The 12,468-nt window shown below is 45.6% G+C and overlaps 1 protein-coding gene across 4 annotated transcripts in view; it reads left to right on the forward strand.

Moving 5' to 3' along the window:
• LOC137431262 (E3 SUMO-protein ligase PIAS1) overlaps positions 1-11,915 on the forward strand; it is a 97,510-nt gene extending 85,595 nt beyond the window's left edge. For all 4 annotated transcript variants that reach the window (XM_068122376.2, XM_068122378.2, XM_078781756.1 and 1 more), the window contains exons 9-11: positions 4,701-4,861; positions 7,343-7,479; positions 10,722-11,915. In XM_068122376.2, the coding sequence (XP_067978477.2) occupies positions 4,701-4,861; positions 7,343-7,479; positions 10,722-10,927 (504 nt within the window). In that variant the 3' untranslated portion in view covers positions 10,928-11,915. The remainder of the gene's footprint in view (positions 1-4,700; positions 4,862-7,342; positions 7,480-10,721) is intronic.
• Positions 11,916-12,468: the final 553 nt, after the last annotated feature.

Here is a 12,468-nt window from a genome sequence, read left to right on the forward strand (position 1 = left end):
CACTGACACGAACGGACACGGACACTGACACGAACGGACACGGACACTGACACGAACGGACACGGACACTGACACGAACGGACACTGACACGAACGGACACTGACACGAACGGACACGGACACGGACACTGACACGAACGGACACTGACACGAACGGACACGGACGGACACTGACACGAACGGACACGGACACTGACACGAACGGACACGGACACTGACACGAACGGACACGGACACTGACACGAACGGACACGGACACTGACACGAACGGACACGAACGGACACGGACACTGACACGAACGGACACGGACACGAACGGACACGGACACTGACACGAACGGACACGGACACGAACGGACACGGACACTGACACGAACGGACACGGACACGAACGGACACGGACACTGACACGAACGGACACGGACACTGACACGAACGGACACTGACACGAACGGACACGGACACTGACACGAACGGACACTGACACGAACGGACACGGACACTGACACGAACGGACACGGACACGAACGGACACGGACACTGACACGAACGGACACGGACACTGACACGAACGGACACGGACACTGACACGAACGGACACGGACACTGACACGGACACTGACACGAACGGACACGGACACTGACACGAACGGACACTGACACGAACGGACACTGACACGAACGGACACGAACGGACACTGACACGAACGGACACGGACACGAACGGACACTGACACGAACGGACACGGACACTGACACGAACGGACAAGGACTCTGACACGAACGGACACGGACACTGACACGAACGGACACGGACACTGACACGAACGGACACGGACACTGACACGAACGGACACGGACTCTGACACGAACGGACACGGACACTGACACGAACGGACACGGACACTGACACGAACGGACACGGACACGAACGGACACGGACACTGACACGAACGGACACGGACACTGACACGAACGGACACTGACACGAACGGACACGAACGGACACTGACACGAACGGACACTGACACGAATGGACACGAACGGACACGGACACTGACACGAACGGACACTGACACAAACGGACACTGACACGAATGGACACGAACGGACACGGACACGAATGGACACGGACACTGACACGAACGGACACTGACACGAACGGACACGAACGGACACTGACACGAACGGACACTGACACGAACGGACACGGACACGGACACTGACACGAACGGACTCTGACACGAACGGACACGGACACGAACGGACACGGACACTGACACGAACGGACACGGACACTGACACGAACGGACACTGACACGAACGGACATGGACACGAACGGACACGGACACTGACACGAACGGACACGGACACTGACACGAACGGACACGAACGGACACTGACACGAACGGACACTGACACGAACGGACACGGACACTGACACGAACGGACACGGACACTGACACGAACGGACACGGACACTGACACGAACGGACACGGACACTGACACGAACGGACACTGACACGAACGGACATGGACACTGACGGACACTGACACGAACGGACACGGACGCTGACACGAACGGACACTGACACGAACGGACACGGACACTGACACGAACGGACACGGACACTGACACGAACGGACACGGACACGAACGGACACGGACACTGACACGAACGGACACGGACACGAACGGACACGGACACTGACACGAACGGACACGGACACTGACACGAACGGACACGGACACTGACACGAACGGACACTGACACGAACGGACACGAACGGACACTGACACGAACGGACACTGACACGAACGGACACGGACACTGACACGAACGGACACGGACTCGAACGGACACGAACGGACACGGACACTGACACGAACGGACACTGACACGAACGGACACGGACTCTGACACGAACAGACACGGACACGAACGGACACGGACACTGACACGAACGGACACGGACACTGACACGAACGGACATGGACACGAACGGACACTGACACGAACGGACACGAACGGACACTGACACGAATGGACACTGACACGAACGGACACGGACACTGACACGAACGGACACGGACACTGACACGAACGGACACTGACACGAACGGACATGGACACGAACGGACACGGACACTGACACGAACGGACACGAACGGACACTGACACGAACGGACACTGACACGAACGGACACTGACACGAACGGACACGGACACTGACACGAACGGACACTGACACGAACGGACACGGACACTGACACGAACGGACACGGACACTGACACGAACGGACACGGACACTGACACGAACGGACACGGACACTGACACGAACGGACACGGACACTGACACGAACGGACACGGACACTGACACGAACGGACACGGACACTGACACGAACGGACACTGACACGAACGGACACGGACACTGACACGAACGGACACTGACACGAACGGACACTGACACGAACGGACACTGACACGAACGGACACTGACACGAACGGACACTGACACGAACGGACACTGACACGAACGGACACTGACACGAACGGACACTGACACGAACGGACACTGACACGAACGGACACTGACACGAACGGACACTGACACGAACGGACACTGACACTAACGGACACTGACACGAACGGACACTGACACGAACGGACACCGACACTGACACGAACGGACACTGACACGAACGGACACTGGCATGGCCAGACAATTCTCAAATCATACAAGTATACTGTAATTATGCTCCCAAATGCAGACGTAAACTTTCACCAGTAATAGGTGCTTTTGCCTTCAAGTTGATTCATGTTTAAATTATATTTGAGCCTGGTAGGATGGCTCAGACATAGTGTACTTCTCTTTGAACTGTCTTACCTGAGTTTGATTCCCGACTTGACCATAAACTTTCAGATTGGTGCTTCACAGGCAGGGTGTTGCATTAATGAGTGAATGGTTCTTCGGCCAGGGATGTTAAGCCAGGTGCCATGCATCCTGGGACTTGAGGACTGAGTTGGAGCCTTCGTTTCTCAAAAGAGAACGCCAATGCTAATTTAAAGGTCACGACTTGCTTAACAATCGCTGGATACAGCGCCATCTTAATAGGGTCCCTCCTTCCCTTTCCACTGTTACCCCATTTGGATGTCGTTCAGGTGTATTTTCATATACACATTAAATTTAAAAAACACCAATTTTTTTGTGCATTCATCATTTTATAGGTTTCTACCAGCAGGTCTAATGAATTTTATTTAAAATTAAATATATTGTTACGTTTGTGGGGGGTAGGTAATGAAATACCTTAGTCCAGATAGAATTGTATAGATTAGCGTGCCCCGAATGTCGTAAAGAAGAAGAACCTTCATGTAACTAAGAAGGGAATCTGTTAGGCTGCATGTCCGGTAAGATCGTATATGTGTCTCCAAGTGAGGGGTGGAGCTATGCTAATTAGGTAGGGCTTAAGAATAAACCCCAGTGTGTAATTGTCCTTGTGACTTTCCCTTCGTTCTTATAAAGCACACTCGGCCAGCCTTGACCTTGGCACATTATACCGACAAGCCCGACAGAAACCCATCATATTTGCTGAACGGCAAGGGAACCCCGCCCCCGAATGTTCTCGATCGGCGGCAAGAAAGGCCGTGAGGACCTGCCCCAAAAGGAATGATTGGTCCATGGCCATGGACTGAAGTGGTGGGGCATGGGGATTGGTTTGAGGGTGACTTCAGCGAAAAGAGGGGAGGGTGCATCTCTCTCTCTCTCTCTCTCTCTCTCTCTCTGTCTGTCTGTCTCTCTGTCTCTCTGTCTGTCTCTCTGTCTCTCTGTCTCTCTGTCTCTCTCTGTCTCTCTCTCTCTCTCTGTCTCTGTGTCTCTCTGTCTCTCTCTCCTGGCTTTGGTCGTGGGCGGTCACGTTTTGCCTGTGTGGAGATCTGTGAAAGCTTTTGGGAGCTTTGCAAGTGAAAGGGAGGAGGTTTTGGCGGCTGTGTTGTTCTTTGGAGGCGAGGAGGCCGCGAGCGAGCCGAAGGAGGTCGTGCTGTCTGCTTGCCTCACGCCGGTGGCTGCTAAGGGTACAGCGCCACCGCCATCTTGAGCGCTTTCCGCGTGGTTGCTTCGAGCTTAAACGACCACCAAGCTCCCAAAGTACCCGTCGAGACCACAGCTGAGTGCCGGCAGAAACATTATTTATTTTTATTTTATCATTCCCCTTGTCTGTATACGAGTCCGTATCGAGGTTTTCTCATTTTGGAATTTTAGAGTTTACCGTACATTTCTTTGTTATCCTGGCATTTATTTTCATTATATCCTTATTTGTTGCATTTTCAATTTCTTGTCCTGTACGTTTATTTGTTTGTGGTTCGGAAATACCTTGTCGCGTCCATCCATACAGGTAAGGACCTCGCTGCCCTCCACTACCCCCGCACGTCACTACCACTATAGTTGGGTATACGCCTCAGAGGTAAAGCTCGGTGGGCTATCCGTCACCCTGAGGTCTTCAACACAGGGTGGACACAACTGGTGTCAGGTAGTGGATTCAGACCCGGTGGACACTCGGTGTCTGAGGGTTGCAAGTTCGACACCCGCTGTGGGCAAATTGCGCTCAGCATTTGGATTATAAATTTAATAATCGCCTCTCTCTCCCCCTCTCCTCCTCTCCCCCTCATGCAACTCCTTCTTACTTTTGCTGCAGCTTGGGAAAATGCGTCTTCTCATCCCTTGCCGGGCATTCACCTGTGCACACCTGCAGTGCTTCGACGCCGAACTTTACCTCCAGATGAATGAGAAAAAAGCTACATGGAACTGTCCCGTGTGCGACAAACAAGCTCCCTACGAGAGCTTGTTTATTGACGGGCGAGTCTTTTCTCATTTCTTGTGTTTTCTACTTATCATCTTCCATGCTGGCGTTTGATTAATATGATTTAACTTTATTACCCTCGCCAGAGGAGAGGGTATTGCATTTAAAAAAAAAAATTTGTATACAAGATCGAGACTCGTGAAAGAGCTAACATTAATCACACAAAAAGTCAAACCGACACATAAAAGACAAAATAAGGGGAGCGGTTGACAAGATGGGGAGATAGGGGGAAGGACACAAACACAACATTTGAGAGCAGGGACATCGAGAGAACTGTGGGAGGGAGAGGGCTTGGGGGGAGGTGGGAGAGGTATAAAACATATGGACACTGCAAGGACTTCCAGGAAAGAAGTTTAAATTTCGAAAAAATGTATCTGGGGTGAATTAGCGGGGGTAGAAAAGATCAAGGTTTTGGATGGGGGAAGATAAGAGATGGTGGTGAACAGCTGTTTTAAAGACCTGGAGGGAGGAGTGGGATTGAAGAGAGTGAGGGAGTTTGTTCCAGAGGCGGGAGAAAAGGGGAATGAAAGAGTGAAGGTGAACAGAGAGCCTAGATTTTGGCAGTTTAACCATAAGAGGGTTGCTGGCAAATCTTGTGCGACCTGTCGGAATATTTGGGGGACAGAGCACAGAGAGAGCTGGGGGAGCAAGGCCGGAGAGGAGTCGGTAGAAGACAGAAAGACCACCAACCTAACCTGCCTGCGGTGAGTGAGTGAAAGGCCCTCGGAGTTAGCTTCATCAAAGTTAGCATTTGAGTCCGTTTGTCTGTCTGTATGGCTGTTTTTTTGTTTGTCTGTTTGTCCACACAGAATAAATATGATTTTGTCTGCAACTGTTGATCCAATTGACAGGAAATTTTCACCATTGGTGCTCCTCCTGTATAATTTTTAATGGTAATTATGATGTCATAGGTCACGTGGTATGGGTGCCATCTTGGAAAAATCGAAAAACTTTGCACCTCTATCTCCAAAAGTGCTGTATAGAAAAATTGGAGACATTGCTCATTTCAAAGAACTCTCCATGGGGATGATGGTGTCATAGGTTCCTCCGTTATGACGTCATAATTCGACAAGTGCAAAACTTCTTCCGATCAAGATGAAATTTATTGAGCATCATTTATGGATAAATTAGTGGAGAGAAAAAATAATGATGTTATCGGTCACGTGGTTCAGCCGCCATATTTGTTTTAACACAAAAGCCTTAAAAAAAAAAAACACTAAAAACACATCCTGGTGAGGGTCTGCAATCTCTGATTGCTCTTTCTTGTTATATTTGTCTATGTTTGTCCTTTATTCAGCTTAACCATCTTCCAATGGGATGGTGCAGAGGTAGTGCACTTACCTTTGAGCTGTCTTGTGTGGGTTTGAATCTCGGCCTGAGTATTAACTTCCCAAGCAGGGCGTTGCAGGTTTTAGACAGGAACCGCCCAGGGTAGTACAGTACTAACGTTCGGACTTAGTATAGGAGCGTTAAAGTGGTGCCCGGAACTATCTTACACTTTCCGTGTCAGGATTGCTGGTCTTACTTTCTGTCTCACTCAAACTACAGCTATAGGGCTAGCTTTAATCTTTCATTTAAGGCCCAGCCTCGATGAGGGCTATATCAGTCCATGCCTGGAGCCTTCAACATAAAATAAAAATAAAAATAGACCTGAAATATCCCATCGTTTGTCATGTAAGAGTAGGTGAGTTAATGCCAGCACCCTGAACAAATTTTAAATTCCTACCCAAATAAATCGGTTCCAGTTTAACATCAGGCTTGGCCAGTCGACAGTGAAAGACTACAGCTAAAAACATTTTTCAGCCACCCAAGAGGATGGGAATAATTGAGGACATAAAAGTAGATTTTGCTGTGCCATCTTTGATATATTAGCCCTGTCTTCTTTTAGTATAATGAAGAATTAGTCTTGCTCGTGGAAGCCAGTGTCGATTTGTGTCGGAGGACAAGTATAACAATGGATGGAATCAACAGAATGTTAATTGTAGTATGCTAACCTCCTTGGGAAGCAATTGGAAGGTGTTGTTTTGGGGGTTAACCTTCTGGATGAAAAAGACGTTTCATCATTCTTTTTTTGTTGTTGCTGTAGTTTGATTGACGGTTGACGCCCAAAACGTCAGCTTCTCCTTGCCTTCCACAGCTGTTGGCGGTTAGCGGTTAGCATACTCTTGCTCAACTCAACATTCTGGTGATTCCATCCATTGATCTATCTTGTTTTAATTTGCTTCGCAGAACCTGTAGTTCTAAGTTTTTGAGGAAAATAAAAATAAAATAAAATAGTAGTTTTTTGAGGAAAACCTGTTGGGGTTGGGATGCAAAAATGCACATTGCACCATCCAACGGTGTCAGAATTCATATCAGTCGAACACACACACACAGACGCACGTGCACAGACAAGCCAGTAAGTCATTAGGGTCTTACTGGCTTGGAATTGTTGAGCGCCTACACCTTTATATGAAGTATGCGGTTTTTGTTCACAGTCTCTTTGTTCTCATCCTGAAAGCCTGCTCGGACGCCGATGAAATTCAGTTTGACCAAGATGGCAACTGGAGGCCAAAGCCAAAGATGTCGATCGAGTCTGTTTCTTCTGCTCCAGTGTCCTGCCTCTCCTCTGATGGTAAGTACTTAAAACCTCAACTATGCGATACAGTAAATACTGTACTGGATATTTGATATTTCCAAACAGCCTGTGTTCAGACAACAGTGGGTGATTTTGGTCTTGTGACGTTGGGAGAAGTAACAGGTTATGATATTGGGGTGACTATGCATCGTCCCAGTGCAAAAAATAAAAAAGGGTCGACAAATTTTATTTAACCAGAGCAAAGGTATGTCTGTTATTGTGCGCTGTTTACTTCCATTGCTAATGTAATCGGTTTATACATGCAAGAGAAGGGAAGGAAACATTGAAACTGGCAAGATAAATGGTTGAGTGAGGAAAGGATAATGGGGGTAATAAATATCAAAGGGTCAGAATTAGGAATGATGATAGAGGTGCACTGCTTCCTTGAAGTTTTGGAGGGAAAAAGTATACAAAACAGACTCGAAAAGGTGGTTTCCATAGATGGAATAAGTAAGAAATAATACAGTTGAGGTTAGCAGTCAGTCTGGATTTTGGAAATTTATCCAGGAGGGGGTTACTGGAAGAACACGTGCATCTTGGAGTTGCTGGAGAGGGTTGGAGGACTGAGAAAGCATATGGAGCAATGTTGGAGAATATACTGTAGAAAACAAAGACCACCGGCCTACTTGCAGTGTGAGACCAACAGACCTTTGGGCTTATGGCCTCGTCATGGGAGATTCCAAAAATTTTGAGAGTTTGAGATTCCATAGAATCCAGAAGAGACATGTGATGCTGTAATGCTAGCCCATAGTACTACATCAATCTACAGACAAAGGCTTTGTATTATAGACTTTGACTAGTTCTGGTTTTCCAAGGAAAGACTTGGATTGACGAAAGAGGCCCAGTCTACAGCTGGCTTTGGAGGCCAGCTTTGCTATGCGATCAGCCCAGGAAAGGACACAGATGATGGTGAGGGCCTAGAAGTTAGAGACTGAACCTCTTCCAGTTAATTACCAAGGATATAGATAGGTGGGTTGGTTTGACGATCACGCCTTAGAAGAGATAGGATGAGACTATGGAATTTTCCAGGATTGAAGGACATTTTCCATTTATCAGATGAGAGTATATTTCCAGATCAGCAGAGAGAAATGCTGTTGTCTGCTGAGCAGAGGGATTGGGGTACAATACACTATTTGTATTCGTCCAATGGTTTAGAGTTTTACAAACTCCTACCACAAGCAGATATTAACTTATTTGCCCTCTACCATCCCCCTTACTCGGTTTTGCACCTCCTGCCCTCACCACTGGAGAAAATGAACTTTCTCCAAACCCCTTATTTGTTCCTCTTCTGTTTTCAGTGATTACTTTGGGTTCATGTTTTCATGCGTTTTCTGGAACTGGGATATTGAAGTTTTTGCAAATGTGCCAACGGACTATTCTGCATATTCTGTTGTGCCTTTATGGGTGTGCTGACATGAGTTGTTTTTACATCCTGATGGGAGGTGGCTCGTACTTTGTTTCTACTTTGCAAAATCTACACTTGTCCGATTGACTTAGTCCCGCGGTTTTCTTTAAGCCATTGATACAATGGTCCTCATCCTGAAAGCCTCCTTGGACATTGGTGGAGTGTCCTTGGTCTTTGGCATTTATTATGATTTGTTCTCCATCCCAGTTTGGCTGACCTGTTATTGGGACTCTAAAATTGAAGGGATGTCTTAATTGATGAAAATTCAGAAATCGATGAAAAATTAAAATATTGGAGATGCACCACTTCAAAGTTTAGGGACGTATGTGTTCCATGGTCCTTAGAGGTTTCCCTTGTGCAGTTACCTTTTATGAAATAATCTCCTCATACAGCGGCGGTGATTACTTTACACGTTTGGGGGAGACGACCGGGCATTGTGGAGGGCTGTCGCACAAGATTTTAGAACTGATGCTGCAAAACGCAAGAATAAAACAGTGTAATGGATGTATATACTGATGTTAGTGTCACCACTGTGATGGACAAGATGCACAAAAATTCACGTGAAATACAATGTAAATTTAAATGTTCACCTTACATTGTTTGTATACAGACAGTGTTTACTCCATGTTTTATAAAAACAAACAAAAAAAAAAAAACCCAAATGTGAATTTCTGTCCTGTTGACAGGTTTCTGTCCTGTTGGTGAATTATTGTGTTATCCCCTGTCCGTCAACTTTATAGAGCCGGTCTTTATGTACGTGGTATATTGCTGCTGAATTTAACCACAGTTGTCCCATTGTGTTGCGGAGTCAGTTTTTCAGCTGATGGAGAGAAGTGAATGAACGCTCTGCTTGACAGGAAGTAATAGGGCAAACAAGCAGTAGCCAGTGAAGTTTCTCCACCTGTTAGAAAAAGACACCTCAGATCAGGTGACATGGCAGTAAGTGTTCCCCGAGTGTTGAAAACAGTTTTGGGTGGAACTTCTGATGGAACATTTTCAACTGGAATGGAAGTGCTTCACAGTCGAGTTCAGGATACATACTGATGCGATTTTTGTCCACTTCAGAAGTTAGCAGCGTTGTTTCCAAACACTGATATACAGTCAACCTGGTAGTTGATGCTGCGCTTACAGTAAGTAGCTCATTTAGCTGCTATCCATGTTGATAATGCCATGCAGTCAAAGCTTGTCGAAAACTGTGATCTCTCTAACAGTCTAACTGATCAATTTTAGCGCGATTAGACCGATCCATCTTCTGTGATCCAAATGATGCCACTTGAATGGAATCAGGCCTGAATAGCAACTCAATTTCTGATGGAAAACACTAAAAAAAAAAAACAAAGGTTTCTTGCCGTGTATATATCGCCTATGTATTTCCTTTGTGGTAATTCGGGAAATGTTTTTGTGGTTTTCTCCTTTTATTGGGAAAATCTACATGGGAAGAAAAATAATTGTTGGTTCATCCACGTCCACTTTGTACTCATACCACGTGTTCTTCTTAGCGCTGCCCTAGTCCCCATATGTCTTCATTTATGTACATGGCAGTTAGGAACCTTTTCATTTTGTTGACAAAAAGTGATCCCCAAAAACTTTTTGACCCCCCCCCCCCCTCCCTCCTCCCCTACCCCACATTCCACATATGTCCAATGTGTTTGCTCTTTATCCTTTTGTTTTACTTGTATACATTTACCTTTTTCTCCTTTAACCTACCCTTTTTACCTGAATTGTCTAATTCCTATCAATTTTGCTCTTGTATTATTACAAGGTTAACATGTACAAACTATATGATTTGTAAATACGTTTCTTAGCAATTATATCCTGCCCTTTGACTCATCAGGTCATTTGGACTATGGCAACATGGTGACAGCACGAAAAGACAAGCGGTCATTGCAAGTCATTGACTTGACGGGGAACGACTCGGAGGATTCGTCGTCGGACCAAGACTTGGATCAGGCCAGAGATCCTAAACGGTTTTGCAGTACACTTTTGGAAAACAGGGCTAAGGAATACAACGAGTGGGTTGAGAGAATGACCTGGTGGTAGTTTTCTGTGGAGACTACCCTGAAATTTGCACGCTATTACCCAGGGCGGCAAGACCCCATTTTAATGAAAAACGCAAGTCCTGCTATAACAGGTCGTTGGCCATGAATACTTTCAATATGTACGTAGTAACACTTTTACAGCCAATCAACAAGCTCAGTAGCTTGTTGGTAGGGTTGGCCATCTGGAGAGTGTTACTTGTCTATCGAAGACATTTATACCTAACATCCTTTTACAGCACGACTTTTGCATTTGACCCACCTTGTCCCCAGGGTATATTCTTAATTAAAAAATAAAATCCTCCCACTTGTTGACTTTCCTTTTGGTATGTTTTCCAAAATACTTTTGATCTTCTGCTTTTTTTGTCGACACATTGGTGCTATTAGAGCATTGGATCGCACAGTTTTGATTGGCCCACTGTAATTTGAGCGAATACATTTTATCGCCAAAAAGACAACTCATGGTTGTACAAACCCCAAAAAGACTACGGTACTCATGGTTGTACAAAGTATTGTGTTATGAGTACCCACCCTATTTTTCTGGCCACGCAACCCTTCCCTTTTCCTTGAAGGCCTGTCCATGCATCCAGTAGCTTGTGGAGATGAACCTGCTGTGAAAAGGGCCATTTTCTGCTTTATCTCCGATTCAATTGTTGTATAAAAACGATATCCCAAGTCTTCGATGTTACAACACTGAAAAACAATTGGCATTATTATTTCCCCTTATTCGGGAGTACCCTAACAAAGAGAAGCCATTAAGGTTATCCGCGCGACTCAGTGAACATTGTGACTTGTGTCATTGCATCATAACTGCCTACATCCAAACCACATTCCTTAAACCCACTCTTAAGTATTGCATATTTATTTTTATCTTTTGTTCATGTGTAACTGTGCATTCAACAATGTGCCTTTGCTTTGTTTAATAAAATAAAACCTTCAAGTTGTAAAAAAAAAAAAGGATATTAAAAAAAAGACTTTTCAATGCAAAAAAAGGACTTTTTGCCTGTACATTTGTGGATGATTGCACCAGGATTTTAATGTGGCGCTGTTGTGTAGACTATCGAGTGACTGCTTTCATTACTTTACAAGTTTATTAACTGCATTGCTGTACACATTGTCTATCCTGATTAGTCTGGGCTCATGGATTGGCAGAACGACAAAGGGCAACAAGTTGACAAACCACAAAAGGCCATATTATTGGCCTTTTGTATAATAGAGGGATGAGCATACACAAGGAGGAAAGTCGTATCAACACAGGAAAGGAAAATAATGGGAAAGAATCGGTGTGTGTGGAAGAGATTGTGGATGAGCGTTGGTGAGCGCTTGAGGTTTGTGATTTTTTGAATTATATGTACAGTCACGTGAAAAAGTAAGTACACCCCATGTAAAGTTTTGACTTTTTCAACATATTTCAACATACAGCTCTTTGATCTTCATTTCAACAATATTGATAGATAAAGGTGATATAATATAACAAATATCATGAAACATTTACATTTTGTAGTCCATTGTATAATTTAAATAAACATAAATGCAAATTTCGCA

The sequence above is a fragment of the Myxine glutinosa genome, chromosome 7 (assembly GCF_964187855.1).
Source record: "Myxine glutinosa chromosome 7, kmMyxGlut1.1, whole genome shotgun sequence".
Classification (NCBI taxonomy): Eukaryota; Metazoa; Chordata; class Myxini; order Myxiniformes; family Myxinidae; genus Myxine; species Myxine glutinosa.